The sequence below is a fragment of the Pararge aegeria genome, chromosome 2, assembly GCF_905163445.1.
Source record: "Pararge aegeria chromosome 2, ilParAegt1.1, whole genome shotgun sequence".
Taxonomy (NCBI): domain Eukaryota; kingdom Metazoa; phylum Arthropoda; class Insecta; order Lepidoptera; family Nymphalidae; genus Pararge; species Pararge aegeria.
The window spans coordinates 15,224,610-15,249,625 of NC_053181.1; the positions used below are offsets into that span (position 1 = coordinate 15,224,610).

Below are 25,016 nucleotides of genomic sequence, written 5' to 3' on the forward strand. Positions count from 1 at the left end.
CTGTAATAATTTATCTGGATAAATTATGAAATTTTATTACTATGTACATAATATTATTCAAAAAAGCGTCAAATATTACTCGGGTACTTACTTTTTTTTTTATGCTACGACACACATCGCCCCAATTGGCCCCAAAGTAAGCCTAGCTGGTTATGTCATATCAGAAATCAAAGAATTTATCTGGGTGTGCTCGTAACTCTGCTCTCTTCAGATAAAATGATTCAATGGAGTACTCAATGGGTGCACCCAATAACAACGATGTTTCTTTTTCTTCTTAATTTTTAACAGAAACTTTTAAATTATTACTTTTTTCTTTTGTTATTGCTATTCATCGTACGTTCGCAACTCTCTTGTACTAACCGTACTGACATGTATACATTTCAAATGAAGAAGAACGAAAGTCTGCGTTAAATTAACGGGAAAACCTAATCGAAATTACACATTTGGAAATCGAACGAGTGTCTGTGGCTAAATGTCTATTGTCCATATTTTTAGGCTGTACGATGATATACCTTTAACTTGCGGGAAGAATAAAGAAAAAAAGTCTGATTTTATTTAAACCCGCCAAAATTGACGTCAGTGTTATTGTGATTTTCGGGTATTTTTTTTGCGTAATTACAATTAATTTATTGATTTATTCTAATTGCATGTCTTTTATTTGAAATTCAGTTAAATGAAATTTTTCATGAAATAGTGTATAACTAATAAGTATAGGAACGTTGCTAAAACATGTGTATAGGACTAATATAACTTCGTCAGTGAATTTGAAAACGTTAAACTTTAACGCCAACCATGAAAATAGACAGCAAACCTTTGCGGTACGCTCATGCTGAAGGCTATACGGATGTCTGCTACAGCGAGGATGGAAGGTTTATTATTTAATAATATTCAGATTTCATCATATATATCATTCTCAGTCTACCCACCCACTGCTAGACACAGACCTCTCTCATAAAGAGAAGGGTTTTTTTTTAAATAAAGTATAGTAATTTAGTAAATATGTAGACAGAGATCGTAGCGGTCTAACATGCAAGCAGTTTCATTAAACTTTTAGGGAGTTTAATAAAATTGCTATGTCAACTTCTACGCGGCATCGTAGCAGCAAGCCAAATCTCTTGACAGCACGTCTTTATCAGTAGGCCGCTAAGTAGCCACGTTCAAAGCTTCAAACCAAATCAGACGAGTTCAGAGAAAATTCAGAAACTAAGAATTGCAACCTGGAACTTCACTCTTAAGATCATAGCACTCACCACTGCATCTTGGAGGTTGTCAATATTAGAGCACTATTTCACAAAAATGCATTAAAGTAGTATGGTGAAACAGCCATAATATTGTTAAAATACTGGTTGGTTTAACAATTATTGCTTTAAGTTAGTGATAAGTACTGGAACAGATGACTTAACTGAGGCACTGGGGTGCACAAAGAAGCACATTAGTTAGGCCATTACTCACCAAACTTCTATACAATATGATATAAATGGTATTATACCATCTGAGCTGAGACATTTTTAAAAATGATTAGGGGTTAAAAACTAGTTTGTTTCAGGCACATAATTACCTGTGGTCATGATGGTGATGTTAGAATTTGGCTGGGTATTGAGGATGATGATCCAAATTCTCACTGTGTTGGTGAGAACGCCCTTGCAGTGTGTTTCAAAGACAACAGACTGTATGTGGCTACAGATAACCATGCAGTTCAGGCTTATACATTTCCAGCTTTTGATAAGGATGGAATTATTACAAGGTTCACTGCACCCGTCACACAGATTATATCAAAACCAAAAATTGAGGTAAGAAGTGGTTACGGTATAAGGGATTATACTGAAATTAGTAAAATGACTACAATTTTTGGAGATAGGTATTTGATTTTGAGTCAGGCAAATTGTATGGTGCACTAAGCTTTCACAAGTTTCACCTTGATGTTGACCTTATGACTTTCTCTTCTCCTCCTCACTCTTGACAGAGTGGTTTTTGTTGAAAACAATGCCTTATTTCAGGCTAATGCAGCTCTAAGCTTATCACTTATACTCTTAAATAAATTGTAAATACCTATCAATACTTATTTTATTGCAGTTTTCAGTATCATAAATTAAATCATTTCACAGGCTTTGGGATGTACTTCAGAAAACATGGAAGCAAAGATTTGCAGTCTTGAAGGTGGTGCTCCCTTGTTTGTGATGCCGGAGCACAAGGGTCCTGTCCTTAGTATCGCAATATGCCCACACATGAAATATGCTTGTACAGCTTCCGGAGATGGTGCTATGAAGGTCTGGGATATTGATACACAGAAAGTTGTTAAAGAGGTCTCATGTGTTCCAAAAATTAATACTTTCTTTGCTGCCAAAGTTTTATGTAAGTTATGCTTGTGATAATAATAATAAAATAAGTATGTTATGTTAATAATATGTCAAAAATAAATATGTTGAGTCGACCGTTGTTGTTCCGATAGTCGTTTTAGTCAATGGTCTTCTCGCGAAAAGCTTCGACCAACGTCTCAAAAAGCTTTCGCTTGGTTGTTGGACCAAGGGTCGGATACAGAAGGCAGTAGTCCTTGAAACGGCGCGTATTGTGAGGTTTCTCACTCTGGAGCCCTGACCACCGGTTGCTTGGGCATTCAAAAGCCCCGCAAGCGGAGGGTGGAAGTTTTTTTTTTTATAAATTTTTAATAGTGTTTTTTAATTTATTCTTAAGCATTGTTAATAATTTAAAAAAAAAAGAAAAATAATAAATGATAGAATTAAAAATAAAATAATAAGCTGTTAGTGCCATTACTATTCCTGTGTGACTACAACACTGGCATATCTAATTATTAGACATTAAGAATAAAAATTACGTTATGAGCATAATTTGCCAATTCATTTCAGGTCGAATGGATTTTGAGCCATCGGAGGGAAAATATCTAGCTTATCCACACAATAGAGAAATTATTGTACTTGACTGCGAAAGCTGGAGTCAACGTATGGCATTCACTCATAGTACCGTTAGTAATTGTAACTATAATTTACTATTATGTAAACTTTAATTTAATTTAAAATTGTATTCAATCACAATCTAACTTACATTCTTCATACTGTACTGTACCCACTATATTTTTTCCCACTGTGTTTGCTTATGGCCATAGAACTGTCTAGTGCCTTTTAAGCCAGAGTTTTGAGAGCAATTAGAACTGATACTGTAATGTTTTTCATTAAGTATCAGCTGTTTCGACACAGCTATCCCGATTTTGCTATCTTTAATAAGCAACATTAATTCACCTTTGTGCTTCTCATAATATATAGCCATAATAATATACTAGTAGCCTGTCCCTGCTCCGCACTGCATTTAAATCTGATGCCAAGTCTGATAGATCCAAGCGTACAAACAGGGGAAGCAACTTTGTTTTACACTGTGTAAAGATAAAAGAAGCTACATGCTTTAATTGTAACATAGTAAAAATCTTTTTTCCAGATAAAATGCGCAATATCCCAATGCTTATTTTCCCCCTGTGGGCAGTATTTAGCTGGCAGTACAGTCGCTGGTCAAATAGCTGTGTGGGAGGTGGAGTCAGGGACTTGTATAGGGATTATTGAGCATCCCACTTCACATAATGTTTCTGCTCTTGCTTGGAATCCTAAAGGTAATATTCTTAAATTTGACAGTTGCTAGTATTAACCAACTAAAAATCATGTGTTTGGTTGTACAAAAATAACTTTCAGTTAGAATTTAAGCATATAAAGTATAAAGAAATATATTGCGGTCAAAAGAAAGAACATGTTTTGAACAGATTTTGTTTCTTTTACGTATTTTACTTACCAGTGCTATTTTACTTAACCAGTAGGTACTGTTACTGTTTTGTTATCGGCGGATCGTGCCAAGATGTAGCGCACTTGCGAAGCTAGCTTTTGGAAGGTACCCAGATTATAGGTATCAAGGAAGACGGAAGATGTGAGGGCATTCCAGGCCTTTGCGGTGCGGATCAGAAAGGAAGAAGCAAAACGCTTCGTACGTGTTGACGTTATTTCAACAACGTAACGGTGCAGATTCTTTCGTTGCCTCGCAGTTCGATGTTAGAAAGGAGATGGTTTAACCAAATCGAATAGCTCCTGAGCACACTCCGAAATGTATCTTGTAGAATACAGCTAGACAGGCAACCTTGCGCCGGTGTTCAAGATTTTGAAGTCTACTGACTACAAGGTTGTTGTCAATGAGTCTCCTTTCACGACGATCCACCGAATATAAAGCATCGAGCTGGTACTTGATTCGATTATGTTATAATATGGTTCGTCAGCAATCGTCGTAGATTGTCACAATAAATCTGCAGATGGTTAAGTGCCGAGAGAACTCCTCAAGCATTAACGCTACATTTTACTTTGCACCGACTTAAAAAGTAGTAGAAAAAATTTATTTCTTGCTTTTTAGTTTTACAATAAAGTCGGTTTGTTTTTTGTCAAAAAATTCTTTCGCTATTATATAATTGTAATATTTTGAAAGCAAAATATTTTTGTTTTAGGCAATGGAATCCTTGTGTACTGCGATGTGGCGGGACAATTGGGCATGTTGGTGAACTGCTACGGCCAGGATAGTAACAAAACAGATGACGACGATATTGAAATGGTTGAAAGAGCTGACGGTGATGGTAAGAGGCTGTAGAATCAATGGATAAATTCAGAAGTTGAAGGATAGTTATATATCCAACTTTTGCTTGCACCGTTTATGTTTAGCGATTCCCTGTGATTAGCTTGATATTGTATGTCATTCTAATGGGGCTACTCCAGCATGTTTGGACCCCAATATCCTATAGAGAGTATAATAGGAATAAATATATTTTCTAGACAACGACGAATTACTGGACAACCTCATTGAAAACTACGAGAGTGATGACGACAACGCCATATCGTTGGAGAAGATAAAGAACGAAGCCCTCGGTTTAGTTGAGAAGGGTGATTCGAGGCCGGTGTCAGTGGCGCCTCCGTTTGCGCCTAGCACGGTACCTCCGCAAGCACCCTTCCAGCCCTCATCTACCCCGGTGCATTTAGAGCATAGGTGAGTAATTCAGTTTGGGTGTAGACATCGCTACTAACCGATAATGCCGCCATTTGTATTGTCTTCTTTTCTGTCAATGTCCGTAACTTTTGGTTCGGTGTATTAATAACGATTGACGACCTCTCCGGCGCAATTGTGGTCTTATCCCGTCTATAGTAGTCCGAGAATCGGTCCACGGGAGAGGCAATTACGAAATGTGGATTTTCGGATTTTATTCTTTCGTCTTTTCCGTAGGGGGAGGCTTCGGCCGTGAGAGTCAGACTGACACCCTTTTTTTTTAATAATAAATAATTGATTGATGGGCCAAGCAGATAGCTCACCTGATGGTAAGTGGAAAACCATCTTCCATAAATGCGAGGAACACATCCTGCAGAGTTGCTTGTAATTACACCAGCACACACGCACTTCAGACCAAAACCCAGCATTGTAACAATACGTCTTAGCGGCAGGAATACGCACGGTGGCAGTACTTTCCCGTCACTCTGTCGCAAAAAGCTCTACTGCTACTACCCAATATACCCTAATACTACCACTAACATCCTGTGCAGCATCATTACTCATCACCAGCTGAGGTCCTTTAAATTAAAAAAATTAAGAAATTAAAAATATTTATTTCGTTTCGTACAGCAAAATAATACATTGAAATTGGGGTCATCCTAGTAAGTTACTAGTATTACTACTAGCACTTGTGGCAGGCGGCCCCGCTCTTCCATAACATAATATACAAATTGAAATAAATAAGTAGATCATAGTTATATAAATCAAAATTAAGTATAATTTAAAGTTATAAGGTTAACCAAAGATAATTACAACATGTGTGTCTACTTGAGGTACGTTTGTGTTTGTTGTTGCATCAAATCCTCCGTTTCATAATAGTTTAATTTATGTAACCACTCAGTAAGCACTTTTTTGCAATTATGAAGTGCTAATGGATAAATAAACTTGGGTCATCGGGATCTGAGAGTAAAGCAGTATTAAAAAGGACAGTTTTATTGATACGACCCTGAAAAAAAGATTAACGATTGTATAAAAGCTCGCTGTGTGCCAAAAATAGGATGGTAAAAGATCCTCCACCACCAAGCAGATTTGTTACAGTGCTGTGTTCCGGTCAGAAGGGCGTGGTTGCCGATGTAATTACAGAAACATAATGCTTAACATCTACGCCGGCAATTGCAGCATGTGTTTATGGCATGCTCTGCGAAGTGTTGGTTTCTCCTTTGGCGATGGTTTGACTCCTACCATCTGCCGTCAATTATTATTAAAAACAATTTTTATAAGTTATCATAAGTTTTCTATATATTTGACGATTATTTTTCATTCTAGTGATCTTGTTTTTATCATCATCACAACAACCAGTACCGGCCCACTACAGAGCACGGGTCTCCTATAATGAGAAAGGGTTAAGGATTGGTCGACTTTTTGTTTTTATTACTACTTTATAATCAGCGACAGAATTTAAAGTGTGATTCAGGATTTAACCAATCTTTTTAGGTACATGTGTTGGAACGAAATCGGTATTGTCCGTTGTCATACTGCAGAAAACGGAGAGTCGAGCATCGACGTGGAATTCCACGACTCGGGCATTCACCACGGCATACACCTAAACAATTACCTCAACCACACCATGGCCAGCTTGTCTTCACACGTTTTGGCGTTAGCTTGCGAGACGCCTAGGTGAGTATCGTAGCGCATGGTTACCCAAATTTACTGTGTCCGATCGCGAGCTAGCAACAATATCGTAGACGTAACAGTATCGTATTTTATACACAAAAACATTATGAAAATTAAGCTTTGTTTGCTCCGCAAAGCAGGAGAATCTGTATGGTGTAATACATAATTGCTTGTTAAAATTTTAACAATTATTCATTGTAAAGTCAACATCTCCTGAGGCTGCTCCGGTTTCGGAGTGAAACGTGCGCATAGGGTACATTGCCGAAGATCTGTTTGGTGTGGAGTATAAGGATTGAAGAAATTACAAATTACACCATACAGATTCTCCTTCTTTCGCGGAGTTATAGCAAATTATGCTTAATTTTCATAATATATCATGGATTTCCGCAAAGGAACGCCTGCTCCTATTCAATATTCGATATAAACATCCCAAAGAAATGACCGTCACTTTAAATTTTATTTTGAATATCTCTGCCTTAATTGTATTTCTATGGATCTGAAGGTCCTACAGATACTACTACCAAATAAGTTGGTGTAAACTATTAACTAAAATAGGAGAAAATTTAAAAAAGCTAATAGCACCAGAGTTTCAGGTACCCCATGCCATTAAAATATGAATAGACGGTTAGACAGCATATATTTTTTGTAAATATGAATCATAGAACTATTTTGGAACTATTTATCTGCGCATGGACTTCGTAGACAAAATTATTAGAAAAAATGCCGAAGCCCACGAACATAGGTCATCATCACGTAAACTACTAACTGTCGAAATATCGAGGCCACCCAGCCTCTATATTTCGACAGTACGGACATAGTGAGAAGACTTTTGAGCCTGGGTGCATAAGTGTATTTCATAAGGAATCGCCCTGTAAAAATATTAAAACAAAAGAATCATATTTATTTTTTCAAACAAACTAATTCAAAACCTTGTGAGATAAAAGACCGACACGCGCATAGGACCTACGCTACGCGACTTGTACATAATAAAGTGTGGGAGTCACATGATTTTAAATTTGCATGTGACGTTAGGGGCTTTATCTGATTTCTTTCCGTAAAAACTATGGCAGTGGGTTAATCAAAAACTATTAGGTTTCGTTTTCGCAGATAAGTCTCAGAGCCGGTACTTAATAATCACCGCTTTAACCGATTGAAGTCCACTGCTGGACATAGGTCCACGGTTCTGGGCCGCTTGATTCCAGCGGCCCCCAGCGACTCGTTTGATGTCGTCTGTCCATCTCGTTGGGGGCCGACCAACGCTGCGTTTATCTGTGCGGAGTCGCCATTCCAACACCTTGGAACCCCAACGTCCATCGATTCACCGAGCTATGTGCCACGCCCATTTCCACTTCAGCTTTGCTACTCGCTGAGCTATGTCGGTAACTCTGGTTCTTCTATGGATCTCCTCATTTCTGATTTGAATACGTAGAGATACTCCCGCTGAGTGATTATGAACCTTCTTATGAGGACCATTTGTTACATACATTAGGTTAATATTAAGTCACAACAGAATAAAAGGCTAGCGAACACACTAAGCTGAGCTTGTTTTTACACATAAAAATGTAAGAAATTAAAAATTAAGCTTAACGTTCATTATCCACTTGTCCGCAGTAAATTGGTGTGCATATCACTAGTGGGCAGTAGTAAGGAATGGAGTGTGTCGATGCCAGACACAGAGGAAATCCTTTGTGTGGCCGCCACCAGCGGATTGGTTGCCGTTGCTACCAACGCGAGGCTGCTCCGACTCTTCACGTCTTGCGGGACTCAGAGACAAGTACGTTTTCCAGCAAACTCTCTAGGACACTCTATAAAGTCAAAGTCAAATATTTCTTTATTCAAATAGGCACATAGGTGGCTTTTGATGCGTTGATTATATACAAAATGTGAACATAGCAGTGAGTAGTGATGGCGATAACTACATTCGTAAACTTAAAAATACGAGGGTTCCAAACGCGCCCTGGCCTAAGAAGAAGCCCACAAAAAACTTAGCTGGGTGTTTTTTTTTGTTATCACCATCTCTATTTTGATTTTGTTATCATCATCTCATTTATTTTATATACCAACGAGTCATGGTGCCCAGAATCTCTCAATAACTATTATCAGTTATTTGTTGTTCGTAACATGAACTGGTTAGGAAATATGTATTAACTATGGTTACTATTTTGTATTATGTATTTAAATTTTAGTTTCTAAAATTACGTTAATTTAGTTTTAAGAATGAGAGTGTCGTCAATTTGGCAAACGTGGAGTGAGGGACCAAGTCTCTTATCTTATCTAGACTGATTTTTACTAAATTTGTACTCTCAACTTCCAGTCATTATAAACAACCGGCATTTTTTAAACAATTTTTGTTTTGTTTATAACTTGTCGAGATTGATACACAAGAGAGGCTTAAATATAATAGTATGTCTCCAATTAGTTTCCTAGGCTACCTTTGTATAGATAACAAGATTTTTAAGTCTTCTGAAATGAATTAATGTTTGTTATCACAACTAATGACGTCACATTGTCACGATATGGACACTATATACTACTAGCATTCACCAAAGCACCAAATCGGTTATTACCGGAAAACACAAATAAAATGACATTATCTAAAAATGAATCCTAGCTAGATCGATTTATCGCCCCCGAAACCCCCTGTATACTAAATTTCATGAAAATCGTTGGAGCCGATTCCGAGATTCCAATTACATATATACAGGAATTGCTCGTTTAAAGATACTAGCGGACCCGCGCGACTTCGTCCGCGAATGAGGCGACTTAAAAAAATATTCGTATGTTGTCGTGGACTGTTTTATATCACTTTAAAGAAACAACAATTCCGACAATTCCGATATACTTACTACATACTTCCGTCGTTTGGCGTAACGTTTACCGTTCACGCATCGCACGCACCAGTATCTCTCAAAAAGGATATTTTTCGCAGTTTTCGCCCGAGATTCCAATATTAATGAATCTAGGATTCATTCTAGATCAATTTATCTAATATACTCAGTTCTACGTAAAACAAGTTATTATCATCTGTTATGAGGCTCAATAAGTTGTTCAAAATGTTTAGTTTATATGCTGTAAAGTTTTAAAAATTATTTATTTGTTCAACCTAGGCTAGTCACTAGGTTATGAACTGTAATACAATTATTTAATTAATAAAGATATTTTAAAAACAAACAACAAACTATATTATACTAAATAAAAAGATGAATTTATATGTCTTTGACGGCCGAGTGGCGCAGTGGGCAGTGACCCTGCTTTCTGAGTCCAAGGTCGTGGGTTCGATTCCCACAACTGGAAAATGATTGTGTGAATGTTTTAAGTGTCTGGGTGTTTATCTGTATATTATAAGAATTTATGTGTATTATATTAATAAAAAAATATTCATCAGCTATCTTAATACCCATAACTCAAGCTACGCTTACTTTGGGGCTAGGTGGCGTTGTGTGTATTGTCGTAGTATATTTATTATTATTATTATTATTAAATTATTTATTGCACACAAAAACAAAATACAAAGAGAAACACATATACAAATAAAAAATAATAAAAAACTAGTTTAGTTGTGCAAAGGCGGTCTTATCGCTAAATCGATCTCTCAAACAACCTTTGGCGAAAGTAGTTCTTATAAGGAACGGGTTGATGCGGCAATAAAAATTTCTACCTACATAAAAATATTGCAAACTAAACAATATGGTATAAATTCTAACACTACACATATAATTATTGTATATAATATATATGGTTCATACATATAATTTGACGGCCGATTGCATCAACCCTGCTTTCTGAGCCCAGGGCCGTGGGTTCGATTCCCACAGCTGGAAAATGTTTGTGTGATGAGCATGAATGTTTATATGTATATTCTAAGTATTTATGTATATTTTTCATAAAAATATCCATCAGTCGTCTTAGTTCCCATAACACAAGCTACGCTTACTTTGGGGGCTAGATGGCGGTGTGTGTATTGTCGTAGTATATTTAATTTATTTTTATTTATATAATGATAATAAACTACATTTATTTATTTATTTATATGTAATATGAACTTACTCCAAGGTATAGAACTTATTCTGTTTGTTCAGGTGATATCGTTAGCTGGTCCGGTCGTAGCTTTAGCGGGATTTAGCACCACAGTGCTTGCGACGTACCACCATACAGACCCCGGCCTCTCGGACCAGCACCTCGCCGTGGATATTGTGGCCCTTAATGGTAAAACTAATGAATATAATATTATCGGCTAAGTTAGCCAAACAGCTGTTTTAAACCCCATAAGAACTGAAGATGTAATAAACACGTAACTCATGAGAAAAAAGGTGGAAACAGACGAAGATTTTGAATGGAACTTGTTACTTAGACACGTGTTTAATATTTCCTGATGATGTTTTAGTCTGGCTCCGAGGCTTCCCGGTTCCCGACTTTTACCGTTCCGTTTAATGATTTTATTAAGAATTTTCATTACTGGACAAAAAACGGTATATCTTAGTGCATATGTAAAGACCACCCAATATCTAATACATAATGCAATAGACATCAAATTGGCTGTTACTGTAGAAGCTGAAAAATGTCTAAATCGTTATTAAAATTTCGCTGCGTAAGGCATGCAATGAACGATTCACATGTAACGTATTACGTACTACCAGCATTTGACGTGCTCTTCAATAAAAATTTCAAGTATTTTTTTTGTACCAATGGTTATAATAAATGATAATATTAAATAAATATACTACGACAATACACACATCGCCATCTAGTCCCTAAGTAAGCGTAGCTTGTGTTATGAATGGGTACTAATATAACTGATGAAGAATTTTGTTAATAAAATACCTACATAAATGCTTATAACACATAGATTAACACCCAGACACTGAAAAATATTCATGTTCATCATACAAGCATTGTGCAGTTGTGGGAATCGAACCCACGGCCTTGGACTCAGAAAGCAGGGCCGCTGCCCACTGCCCACCCAAAAAAAATATAAATCGGTCGTCGGTTATAAATTATAATTTAGACATCGCGCTATCTTGGTCGACCCGACGTTGTCTCTATGTACGCATATACCTATATCATAAATTAAAATTATTAAAACTTATATCTACACAGCTAAATTTGAGTTATTACCGTGCGGCCAACTTAGATCGGATGTACAGTGAGTTCTGTACTTTGTTACAAATTCGAGTGCCATATCGTGTCATCATTATCGGCCCACTAAAGGGCACGGGTCTCGTCACATAATGAGAAGAGTTTAAGCCGTAGCAATAGAATCGGTAGGCACACAGGAAAACATCGCCCACAGTTACACACGCCCTTGAGAATGTTATGAGAAACTCTCAGGTGCGCACGATGTTTTCCTTTGAAATTTAAGCAAGTGCTATTAAATTTCTTATAACGCACATCTTCCTGTAACTAATATTTATTTGTAGGTCGTCAAGTACGTAGCAAAACCGTCCTTCTGCCACTAACCCCAGGGTCTAAATTATCCTGGATCGGCACCACGGATGTGGGGTCACCGTGTGCATATGACAACACCGGCGTATTAAGACTGTATGACGTTTCCAGCGGTGTGTGGATGCCTATATGCGACACCACTTCCCATTCTAAAGGAGCTTCGGATTCTTGGTTCATAGTTTCGGTAAGATTAACGTACACCCAAAACCTGATTGCCCACTGTCGCAGTGGGCAGTGACACTGATTTCTAAGTCGAAGGCAGTGGGTTCGATTCCCACAACTGGCAAATGTTTGTGTGATAAACATGAATGTTTTTCGTGGTGTTTATTTGTATATTATAAGTTTTTATTTACATAAAATTATTCATAAAAATGATTCATCAGTCATCTTAGTTACCAACACACAAGCTACTCTTACTTTAGGGCTAGGTAGCGATGTGTATTGTCGCAGTATATTTATTTATTATATAATGGTATAATGGTAATAAAATAAAATAAATATACTACGACAATACACACATCGCCATCTGGCCCCCAAAGTAATCGTAGCTTGTGTTATGGGTTCTACGATGACTGATGAATATTTATATGAATAGGATACATAAATACTTATAATGTAATACCAGACACTTAAAAACATTCATGTTCATCACACGAACATTGTCCAGTTGTGGGAATCGAACCCACCAACCAATCGTTAATGTTTTAGTTTGCCACAATATTTTCTTATTGAACCAAGGTTAACTAGTTATGCTAAGTATTAAGTTCGCGTTTCGAACTTTGTATTTTTATTCTAGTGCAATAAAGTTAAAAAAAAAGTTTTTCCAATGTATGCTCTTAAAAGGAAAGCTTTCAATGCCTTCCGGAACATCGTCCCACATTATTATTTCACTTTATTTATAAGCGATTTTTTTATCATACGTTTGATTATAACTGAACTATTTTTGTAGATATGTGAGCCGACACAAAAGGTGCGAGCGATACTTTGCCGCGGAGCATCGTTCCCTGTCACAGTACCTAAGCCAATTGTTGCTGAACTCCCTATACAGGTATTACGACTCTTTAATAGTAATTACAGGCTCATGAAGCGGTGATAGATTGGGTAGGAGCTCGACTTCACTTTCGGGGGGCCGAGTTCGATCCCAGCTCGCACCTCTAACTTTTCAAGTAATTAAAATATCACTTGGTGAAGGAAAACGTCGTGAGGAAACCTGCATGCGTGAGAGTTTAACATAATGTTCTCAAAGGTGTGTGAAGTTCACAAAGCTGCACGGGTGGTGGACAAGCCCCCCCCCCCCACCTCTTTTTACCCCTTCTTATTGTAGGAGGAGACCCGTGCTCTGTGGTAGGTTGGTAATGAGTTGATGTGGTATTTAGATTGATGGAGACATGGCTGCACTTTGCACGACATGTCCTGCAAACTGTTGCTCTGGTTACAGGTTTACACTTACAATCATGTGGGCGGTCTGCTTTGTGCGTAAATTACGACTAAAAAAAGATTATTTTCATTTAGCTTTTAATTTTGTGAATCTAAACCATCCAGGATGCCACCCACACGCATACCAAAAGAATCATTCAAATCAGTCTAGCCGTTTAGGAGTTCAGTGGCATACACACGCACACAAGAAATATATTTATATATAAATATATATATATATATATATATAACCCGTATTTTATATATATATAAAAATACGGGCTCCAAGGTACGATAAATTCTATTTCAGATTCCCCTTTGTGAAATGGACACCGAAAAAGGCCAATACGAGGAACAATTAGTGCGATGGGCGCACACTACATCGGAGGTTGACGTAAAGGCCGCTAGAGAAACAGCTCTAAAATTATTTGCTGTAAGTAGTTTATATTATATTATAGTATGTATGGCAATTGCTGGAGACCGTGTAATATAGGAATCTCTTCAAAACACATCCACTGTGAATGTTGGATAGAAGCAGGCGTTACTATGCGGAAATTCATGATATGAAAAATAAGCTGGATTTGAAGCTCCGTGAAAAGCAGTATTAATAATTTTTTCTGGTAGATTTACTAATAGTTGTACCTATTCTAAACAAGTGCTATCCTCTAACTCAAAACATATTCATCAGATCTTCTTAGAATAAGGTAAAACTAGACAAACGAAAAACCTTATTGTCATTATTAAAATGGCCTCACATTAAGCGGGAAAAAGACTATTTCTCTTGGATGGAAGCAGGCGTTGCTTTGCGGAAATCCATGATATGAAAATTAAGCTTGATTTGCCATACTGCGCGAAAAGCACGAGAATCTGTATGGTGTAATTTATAATTTCTTCAATCCTTATAATAATCTAATAAATCTAATCCACACCAAACAGATCTTCGGCAATGTTCCCTCTACGCACGTTTCGCGCCGACACCGGAACATCCTCAGGAGATGTTGACTTTACAATGAATAATTGTTAATAATTGTTGTTGTAAAATTCTTATGTAATGTGATAATGAATGATAATGATGATGTTTAGCCACTACTGCGATACAGAAAGAGGTGTTATAATGTGCTTTTGTAAAATAAAACAATAAACAATTTTATGACGTCACTTACGCTAAGGGCTGTGATAGTATAAATGACTTTATAGCGATTCATACATTTTTAGCTCGCATGTCGAAGCGAAATCGAACAAAGAGCTCTCGAACTGATGGAGCTACTGAAGGACGACCGATTACTTCCCCTTGCGGCTAAGTACGCGTCGAGATTGGGCCGAATGCATTTGGCTGATAAATTATCAAATCTGGCTGACACGTGGGAAAGAGAGTCCGACAAATTCAATGTTGCACAGAACTCTCACTTCCAAGAACTAGAAACGCAGGAAACTTATGACGTCACTAATACAGAGCAGGACCTTAATGCAAGTCTGATTATACCACAGAAAACTGTTAAGAAGAAAACTGAAAATGACAATCCCATAAAACCAGTCGTAAGTACAATTTTAATGTTTTTGTTTACGCTCTGCTGATTTTATAAAAATAGAAATAGAAAAACTTTATTGCAACACAAAACAATAGGAAAAAACGCAAGGAAACTACTCAAATTAATAGTTCTTAGTGCTAGGGCTTATCACAAAAAGGTAACCTGAACGTGCGAAGCCGATAAAAAGGTGGAAAGTGGTGATAGTGCATATTTAAAAAAAAAAAAACACACATATTTAAATAATAACTACAAAAATACCGGTATAAATGTAGAATAGATAATTATGATATATATTAATACCATTTTATAAACTTACATAGTACTCAATATTAAATAGTTATATAAAATCTAAATCGCGTCTACGAAAATATGTTTTTTCGTTGAATTGTTAACGTGTTAAGTTACGGTTAACATACATTTTTAGCCAATAAAATCATCACCTGGCGGTGCGCGGAATCCGTTTAGGAAACAACTGGAAACAGCCAAGTTAGTTCAGAGTCCACTAAGCTTGACCGAAAGGACGCTTGTAGAGGTGCACGCTACTGAAGACCAAACTGAAAATGGTGATGTGAGTATATACTACCTAAAATAATTCATAAAATTTAATTGTTGAAGCTGTAAAGATTATACAACAGTCAATATACTTCTACTACCTACCCGTGAATAAACTTAATACGATTCTAATAGTTTTACTTGGTGCACACTCATATTTATGATTTTGTGGGATGAGAAAAAAACCAAAGAACTTGGATTAAGAAAATGACTTACGCGTTTCATTTCGCGTCGAGGAAACTCTTGTGAAATATATTATGATAATGGGAAAAATTTGCAGTCGCAAATGGGTCTACATGAATAAAGAAATTTTGAATTTGACTTATAACATATAAGTTGGATTTAAAGTTTATCAAATTCAAATTCAAAATTTCTTTATTCATGTAGGCCTATCACAGGCACTTATGAAGCGTTCATACATATATGTTTACATAATTGCAAGGCGATGGTAAGAACTTCGTTGGCCAACTTATACCCAAAGCTACGAGGGTTCCAAACGCGCCCTGGTCTAAAAATAGCCCACAACAAACTTAGCCGGGTAATTTTTTTTTTGTTATCAAGTTAGAGCAACCAAGCTTTTTTATCGTTTAAGTAATCTTATAGGTATCTATAACAATTATCCCTACTACAAACTTTCCATATGAATAAAACAGCGGTTTTAGTGACGATCAAGTTATGTACACGTGGCGCGAAATGCAGTGTATTGTGAAAACAACACTTACGATCTTCTTTCTATGACGTACTGTTACTTTTGTATTGTATGTTACTTTTTTAAAATACGATCTCCTTTTTTACAGCATTTAAAACCAAACGAGGGGGAAACATTTGTTGATTGGTTTTCCCGCAACAAATCATCATTGGAAAAGGAAAATCCCGATCTTACACCATCTGAGTTAACGCGTCATTGTGTGAGAACATTCAAAGCGCTTCAAAGCAAAAACACAGATAATGGACTAAAGCGAAAGCTTAATGAGAGCATTGAAGAACCCCCACTTGCGAATGCTCCGAAACAGTCTAAACTAAGTGCCTTCTCGTTTTCAAAGAAGACTTAAAACTTATTTATTATTCTTAATTAAGGAAATCAGGTTTTTTAAAAGTTTGGAATAGTTAAAAAGAAATTCAGGACTACTACCCTCAAATTCAAACAATATCTTGTCATCGAGGTATGGCGAAAAAAAAACAGTGTATATGACAAAACAAGATTTTACTTCCAGCGACGTGCCTTAACCAACGTTTTATTTCTACTTCGGTTTTTTCTAAGTGTGTGACCTAAAAACATATCAAATGTGTTAAAATAAGCAAATTATGTATATAACGACTGATGCAGGACACGGTCCTACCTAGATTTAAGTAACACAGTAAGATACCATTTTTGAGCAATTTTTTACTTTATTTCCACTGTAACTAAAATATACTATTTTAACTCAAGGCATTTTTGTTTTACACGTTGACAAGTTCGGCTTCATCAGGCCTTGGGAATATTCCTTCCTTGAACATATGCTGCCATTCGCTCCCCTTGGGATAGGAGAATTTCTTAAGTGTTTCCGGGAGCATTTTTGTACTGTATCCCGGTAACTGTAAACAATCGTCATTGGTTAGATTGAGAAAGACTTCAGAGGTTAAATTTCTTTTTAATAATTGTGATATCGTTAACAATAGTCGTTTTTTTGGTTTATATTCACTTGTAACTACATTGAAAATTACGATACATGCGATTACAGCAAAAATTATAAAAGTTGTTTTTCGTCGACATACCTTCTTGGTGAAATTACTGTTTAGGCTTTGATATTCTCATAGTGGATATGAAAGTCTAAAAAATATTATGCTGCTCTCATAATATATCAGTAGTTAATGATATTAAAAGCGCCAAACACCTACTGTTATTATATTCATGCAGACATTTTGGACAGAGTTGCTTTAGCACTCAATTTAAATCTTAGACCGAATACATGTCCTAAAAACGAATTCGATTCTGTATTTGATGTGCGAGACTCATACGAAAACTAAAAGAATAACACTTCTTTATACTCTGCTGTATTATATATAATAGTAATTTTTTTAGGACGTTAGCACACTCAAATTGGTGTTTTTGTAAGCAAACTAACGCAAATATGTTCCAAGTGTCTGGTGGGACCTTATATACTTTTTGAGTAATGTCAGTAAATCTTGTACATTATTTATCGAAGCAGAATTATAGAAATTACCTTAGGAGCTAGATATCTAGCGTTTTCCACAACGCACGGGTCGTAGAAGTGTTCATGCTGTTGATCCACGTACTCGATAAGTCGCCCTTCCATAGTACCTGACACGCAAGCGTAGTCCCAAAACTGTAGATGCTGCACCATCTCGCAGAGACCAACGCCTCCCGCATGGGGGCACACTTTCACTGAAACCGACAAACATATCTTCTGGCTCTTGTGACAATACGTAAATAATGTGCCATCTTGGGTCAATACGGCAATCATTACTATCAACCCATTACCGACCCACTACAGGGCGCAGATCTTTCTCAGAATGACGAGAGTTTATTCCACGCTGGCCCAGTTTGGATTTTTAGACTACACGCGTCCAAGCTTCCTCTTATCTATCATCAATACGTCAGCCAAAATTCGAGTAGCTTAAAGAAACTGTTGCAATAATTCAGTATAAGTAGCGGCACGAAAGTCTAGCGGTGACCGTTATTGCGCAGAAGTCGAAAATAAGGTATCATGGGGAAGTAAGAGGGTCGCGGGGAGGGTGTGCGTATCGTTCGCAGGCGCTTATTGGCTCTCCAGTCGTATTCCGTCTTCCGTACCGATACGACACCCCGCGCACTTCCAGTGTACAGTCGCGTTCTGAATTGTATTGTTATTACTGTTAATTTTTGTTTTTGTTTTAATGAATGCTTTTATTTTTCTGTTACCCATAAACTTGTTAAAAATTATAGCCTAGATAACAAGAAATCTTGGGAACTTTAAACTATAATAATTACAAACACATATACTCACACTCAAACAAGCATTTACACTACACACAAACACACACATGTCAATTAAATAATATCATTTTCATTGGATAATAATCATTACTTTTTTAATTAATGGCTAAATACTATTTATTAATTAAAGTAATGATTGTATTGCCTGCGCGACAGTACCCATGCGCAGCTATCCCCTCCATGTTTCGTTCAGCGCTAGACTTACTTGCCGCGACTTGTATTGTTGTATTAATTATTTTTTGTTATATTTTACTGTAGTATATCACATGTTTGCCTCAAAACGCTGCCTGGATTCTGGCTAGTTATTTTATTCGTACCTTTAAGTTTCTCAGCCATGAGGTAAACAGAGAGAATCTCGTTAACGCCGCCAATGCGAGCTGAGTCGATTTGGCAGTACTGCATGCCGCCACTTTGTAGGAACTGCTTGAACATAACGCGGTTCGCACACATTTCGCCCGTCGCCACTCCTATACCGTAAGGCCTGAAATATATTACGACATAATCGAAATTACATCTCAGCACTCTTAATAACTCACATGGCGTCACGCAGCGCGACAAGTTTTGAGTCTACCACACTGCACATTGGTTGACAGTGAGTAGTCTAAAGTAGTATATCTCAATTTATTGTTTTTGCAGGAAGACAATTCAGTAATAATGGTGCCAATTTATTGGCACACACATCGCTCAACTGAGTAGTGCCCTTCCCATCCCTTTTATTGTGTTCTTTGTAGAAAAGGTATATTTATATATATTAAAAATATATATATTAAAGTATTATATTCATATATATTACATAATTACATTTATTATTTTATTTAATTATTTATGAATATAGTATATATATACATGCATATATATATATATATATATATATTATTGCGATTTCCCGTCTCTCATTGCCTTATTCAAATAGTTAAGGTAGCCTGGAAGAGATCACTGTTAGTGATAAGGCCGCCTTTTGCATATAATTTATGTTAATGTAAGTGTTCCAGTGTTCCATTTCCTTTATATGCAATAAAGTTGTTTAAATAAATAAATAAAAGGATAGCATAATTACAGTAGAATTAGAATCGTTGTGCTGCACACACCTTACATGTATCTTTTTAATGAACAATGAGAATTAGAAACTTTCGCGTATTCACTATTAAATAAACTTAATAATAATTTTGGTTCCCTTAAGTAAGTTGAATATGAATCTTCTTCTAAGCGCATATTCTTATTAACCTACCTTAAAGCTTTTGATATTGCGGCATGACCTAACACGTCATCTGGTGAAGTGGGCTCCTCAATCCACATCGGTTTTAAGGGCGCTAGTTTCTTCATCCATTCGATAGCTTCTCCAACGCTCCACGCTTGATTTGCGTCTACCATCTATAGCAAAAAATATTTAAGGCTGATAAGTAATCTACCGGACCAATGAACATTGGGGATAACCGATGGACCTTTGGCCCAAGGTTCTGGAATGGCGACCCCGCACCGGTAAACGTAGCGTTTGGCCCCTTACGAGGTGGACAGACGACATCAGACGAGTCGCTGGGAGCTGCTCGAAACAAGCGGCTCAGGTCTGTCGATTCTGGAACTCCCTACAACAGAGTCCTGTAGGACATGGCTCATTGGACGTCGTGGCCAACTGAGGTTCTTTAAAAGATCTCATTTCTGATTTATTCATACAGTTACCTACCAACCTCAATCAAAGGGTCAAGCCAAGCTAAGTGGCAATGGGCGAGGTATGAGCTCTATAGTTGTAATGGTGACCGTGCACCGATAGAATACTACCCAAACTAGGAAAGACTACATTAAAAGAGCCATAGGGACCCGCTGGACGAAAGCAGCACCATACATTTGAATTTGGAACTCCTTACAACAGAATTTTGGTGGACGTCTATTGGTTGATATGATGATGAAATTTCCCAAGCTTTATACCGATCAATGAATGTTGAAGTTCTTACGGACCGCGGCGTTTGGGTACCATAAATGAAATGGTCTCAACTTTTGGGTTATTGTAAGTACTATGGTTAGACCTTCCAACACATGAGTGCGTTGCTCGGATTTGTGTCAGAAACCGACTAAAAACATGACTTGATTGTCATGTCCTCACTATGCTATGTCGTTGGTACATAGAGTTAAAACTACTATTTGAAAGAACTAGATCAATTTAATTCATTGCATAGCTGAGCCAGATTTATTTAACAAAATTCATTAATTATATAGTGCTTACCAGTACTTTGTCGTCGCCGATGTATTTGCGTACGGCAGTACATCTTCGAATGTCGTCTTCCAAATTAAGTCCTACTTTCACTTTGAAATGTTGGAACCCCAGATCTAAATATTTGTCACATAGTTCTTTTACAAGTGCATCGCTGTAACCCATCCAACCTGAAAATTATTGCAATACTTTTCAGTGAAATGCTATTCATGGAACGAAAGGAAAGGATTAATTCGAGTTGGGGACAGCTATTCATTATTGATGCGTCATCAAAATTAAATTACTGCGATGCGTATTAGATCGGTAATTTTCGAGGGTTTTAGATACCATTACTGTTCTGTAAACTAACTATTTGATACCTGAAATGGTGTATAGAAAATATAAACAGTTCTTTTGAATAGGCTTCGGATTCGACGGTACCACCCTACCGAAAAAGTCTCGCCTGTACGATGTCGCGTAAAAACCGCTTACAATCGTAGTGGTATGACTAATATAACTGCCAAAACCCCTAACAGGGTAGCCAGATACCATCTTGGGCTACATCATTACGTACATCGCTCGGTGTATTGGAAGAAATATATCTTACCAACTTGAGTCGTATAGGCCGGATATCCTTTCTCCGACAATTCTTTTACTTTTTCGTCTTTACGAGCAAGTTTGTCTTTTAATAATTTTATAGCTTCATCTTTAGTTATCACGTCAGTTATGTAACGAAAGTCTATAGTTGATACCAATTCCTGACAACAACAACAACATTTACAATTATTATAATAACATGATAAGAAATTTCTGAGCGTCGCGTCGTGACCTTTATATATTTTATAATGCTCTGTAAACAGAGGGTCATGAGATGCATTAATTTTGATAATTTGTCAACTTAGTTATCTACTTGGGTAAAGAAAGGTCGATAGACACCCAATAACTCGTTCATGAATAATTTTAATATTCGAGTTCAGTTTTAAATCATTTAAAAGCAAATGGTAGTTTGTTTGATACAAGAATCTAATCTTTATGCGTATTATTATATGCTGATTTCACCGTTTGCTTTGAAAATGAATTCAATAACATCAAGTTAGCTGTGGTTAATACTGTCCTGAACCCAGTTTTCATGCGTAAATTGAGTTTAGCTGACTTAATCGCGTTAGTTTCAACGGTGAAAAATTAAAGTTTTTATACTAAGGGATGAGCTCCATTGGCATAGGATATCCTTTACCACAGGAATAATTTGTGTCTTTACCTCGGGTGTTAAATCAACCAATAGTCGCCATAAAGGTTTGTTTTCAAGTCTGGCCCATAAATCCCATAAAGAGTTCAGTATAGCTGCCACAGCCAGGTGTACCACTCCTTTTTCAGGACCGAGCTGTAAATTTATTTAAAACATTACCGACTATTCTTTTGTACTTTGGTCGCGGCAATCCCGACAATAATGACTACGCCACTTGCTAGAATGCTTCATGGATGTATATAGATACTTCAAATGAGAGTTATCCGCTGAATACTAGTGGCAAAACATCGTGCAAATCTCTCCAAGATATCTGTGTCGAAGCGTCCAAACGTCCCTGCGATTCTGTCTTGGACGAATGGACAGCTAAACCGACTATTCACCTGAAAGACTTTAAGTATGAAATCTAGCCTAAACTTTACCGCGGAAATTTTAGGCTAGATTTTGATAGTTCTTCTTCAGCAAGTAAGAGGAGGACTTCGATACCTACTACTTTATATGGCGGACAACGGGAAAACAGAATTTATTCACGGACACTAATATCTAAAGGATCATCCACCTCTGAATTTGCAAAATCATGTTGACTATACATGTTTCTTTGTAAACTAGGTTCGGATTAACCTCTGCAATGACCTTGATGAAATTTGGCACACGTATAGCCGGGCAAAGCATTAGGGAAACTATTCCAGGGGATTTAAAAATATAGCCTTTTGTTACATATGCACGGCTTCATGGCTACATCGGTCATGGCGAAATTTTGGATGGAGATATCTTGCATCCTAAAAAAACCGGTACCGTTAGTTTTCCCGGGATAAAAAGTTGTCTGTAAATTAAAACTGTTTCATATATTACCCATCTCATTTGAGAATCGTTAGTAATCGCGCGCCAAAAGCCAGCAAAATCTGCAAAGATCTCCGCCGCGTTGCGACCTAGGATGAACTTCTTCATGGCCCGGACCGTGAGCACCACGATTTCAGTGCCGCGACCGCATGTGAACGTGAGCCCAAAGCCTTGCTTGCCATTCTCCGTGGTCGTGGTCACATATGCACAGGAGTAATTGGGATCCGTGTGCTGTATAAAAAATACTTTAGAAACACTGGTATCCAGCACTGGAAAATCGACTGAGGACCATCCAATCCACTGCTGGGTTAAAGGCCTCTCACCGGCAGGGTTTGCCGATAAGTAATAGCCATTCTGAGCAGACGGGTTCGTGATCGCAGCAGATGGTAGTACTAGCATACGCTGCTGTCAGTTTTCTGTTATATTACTTTAGTCGCCTTTTACGACACTCGTGGGAAGAGTAATGGTGTGGACTAATCACTATACAGTTTTAACGGCGCACCCAAAATAGGTTAGGTTTAAAGACATTTATTCCCATAAAAAGACCTAAGTCACTTACATAGCATAGGAACTTAATTTTGTATTATAAATTAATACACTTCGCCATTAGACTAAACTAAATTCAATTTTACTATTATCTATTATCTACTCATTCAATGTATTCGTCTTTAAATTTATTGGTATTACTTAATATATAAGAAGCTAATTTAGTTTTGAATACATTGAATGAGTTAGTTTACATTTTTTATAGGTAGGTATAGGTATTTATTTGTTAACTATTAGAATTATAGTTCCATATAGTTACAATAGAATGACGATATTTTCAATATGATAATACACATACACATATTTTAATATAGAGCTTGGCTTAGTACCTACCGTCAGCCATTTTTGTTTCCCACAGCGGCAAAGCATTAGGCCTTGATCTAATTGCCTCGTTGTTCTGGTGTCTTGTTCAATGTAATCACGAGGTCTTGGGTTCGATTCCCAGGTGGGGGCGAGAACTGCCGGGAATTTGATTGATCTGTTTGAAACTCAGCACCGATCCAAAGTTACGAAATTGGTAGTATTCACCCCGTACCGCGGAGATCACGTTTAGCCGTCGGTCCAGGTCAGGTCTTTTATCACTAACATGTTAAGTCCACCAAACTGCGTTGGTGTACCCTAGTAGATCTATGCTTTATAGCCCTCTGGGAAGGAACCTTGGGTTTCCAAACAAACATTCTTATATTTTGAAGAAGAGATTTGTCATTGTATCATTTAAATATAAAATGGTACAATACTGATGTCAAAAAATAAGCTTAATTCTTCACTGGAAACATTGTGAAAAGGACAGCAATAATATTAAAGACGTGTCAATTAATTCAGAGTAAGTATATAATACTTTTATATAGAATAATTTGTGTAGCCGTAACGTACGCACTTAAAACATTTTGATTAATTTTATGCAATAAGATAAGAGTACTCTACCAAAGCGTCTGACCCATGTCCTCCAAGGGAAGTCGGGAACCTCACATCATTAACATCGATTTGGGTGATTTTTAAACCGTTTTTACTCGGAAATGGCATTATCTCCCAAGCGTGTGGAATTCAACGAGAACTGTCTTATACTGTACATAATTGTTTATGTTTTGTTACTATCTAACTTCTTTATCAACTTGCTTACTTCAACGAATTGAATTTATTTGACTTTAATTAGTTATCTTCTTCAATGTGGACCGATTATATATTTGCCCTCAATGTATAGAAAAAAGCTTGTACACGTTAGGTACTTATTATTATTTTATTATAAATGTCGATCATTATCATATCAACTCATTACCGCTTCACAACAGAAGACGGGTCTGAATGAGAAGGGTTCAGGCTATAGTCCACCACGATGGCCAAATGCGGATTGGTACTCGCATGAATTTACAGATGCAGTATGCAGATATCCTCACGATGATTTCCTTCGAAGTTCAAGCGAGTGATATTTCATTAAAGCGCATAAACTCGAAGTCTTAACCTATACGTCATAATAATACTAGTGTATCTATCATGTAAAAGAAAGTAAAATAAAGGTTACTAAAGTATACAATATCTGCACAGTAATCAAAATAAAATAAGTGATAAAAATGACTGTCAAGGAAACATAATTAA

At 36.9% G+C, this 25,016-nt stretch overlaps 2 protein-coding genes across 2 annotated transcripts; one reads left to right on the forward strand and one right to left on the reverse strand.

The window, feature by feature from the left end:
• Positions 1-604: 604 nt before the first annotated feature.
• Positions 605-17,060, forward strand: LOC120631953 (WD repeat and HMG-box DNA-binding protein 1). The gene is made up of 16 exons (XM_039901666.1): positions 605-869; positions 1,547-1,790; positions 2,106-2,352; positions 2,865-2,980; positions 3,448-3,616; positions 4,490-4,615; positions 4,812-5,022; positions 6,514-6,696; positions 8,305-8,467; positions 10,773-10,899; positions 12,111-12,319; positions 13,085-13,183; positions 13,862-13,984; positions 14,767-15,087; positions 15,505-15,648; positions 16,430-17,060. Exons 1-16 carry the CDS (start codon positions 793-795, stop codon positions 16,682-16,684), a joined length of 2,814 nt encoding a protein of 937 aa, XP_039757600.1. The 5' UTR covers positions 605-792; the 3' UTR covers positions 16,685-17,060.
• On the reverse strand, positions 16,820-24,976 carry LOC120631961 (mitochondrial enolase superfamily member 1-like). Its single transcript, XM_039901678.1, has 9 exons — positions 24,348-24,976; positions 22,890-23,108; positions 22,053-22,175; positions 21,402-21,552; positions 20,828-20,985; positions 19,838-19,980; positions 18,927-19,090; positions 17,837-18,018; positions 16,820-17,207 (listed from the first exon to the last, which is right to left on the reverse strand). Exons 1-9 carry the CDS (start codon positions 24,444-24,446, stop codon positions 17,073-17,075), a joined length of 1,374 nt encoding a protein of 457 aa, XP_039757612.1. The 5' UTR covers positions 24,447-24,976; the 3' UTR covers positions 16,820-17,072.
• Between the last annotated feature and the right edge of the window lie 40 nt (positions 24,977-25,016).

What these genes read in the sequence shown, in the direction of transcription:
- LOC120631961 (XM_039901678.1), bottom strand. Translation starts at nt 24,446, where the DNA reads ATGCCATTTCCGAGTAAAAACGGTTTAAAAATCACCCAAATCGATGTT. An exon ending in ACGATTCTCAAATGAGATGG is followed by an intron (nt 22,176 to 22,889) that starts GTAATATATGAA and finishes ATAAATTTACAG; the next exon opens with CTCGGTCCTGAAAAAGGAGT. An exon ending in GCAATATCAAAAGCTTTAAG is followed by an intron (nt 19,091 to 19,837) that starts GTAGGTTAATAA and finishes AATATATTTCAG; the next exon opens with GCCTTACGGTATAGGAGTGG.
- LOC120631953 (XM_039901666.1), top strand. Translation starts at nt 793, where the DNA reads ATGAAAATAGACAGCAAACCTTTGCGGTACGCTCATGCTGAAGGCTAT. An exon ending in TCTTGCTTGGAATCCTAAAG is followed by an intron (nt 3,617 to 4,489) that starts GTAATATTCTTA and finishes TTTTTGTTTTAG; the next exon opens with GCAATGGAATCCTTGTGTAC. An exon ending in ACAATCCCATAAAACCAGTC is followed by an intron (nt 15,088 to 15,504) that starts GTAAGTACAATT and finishes ATACATTTTTAG; the next exon opens with CCAATAAAATCATCACCTGG.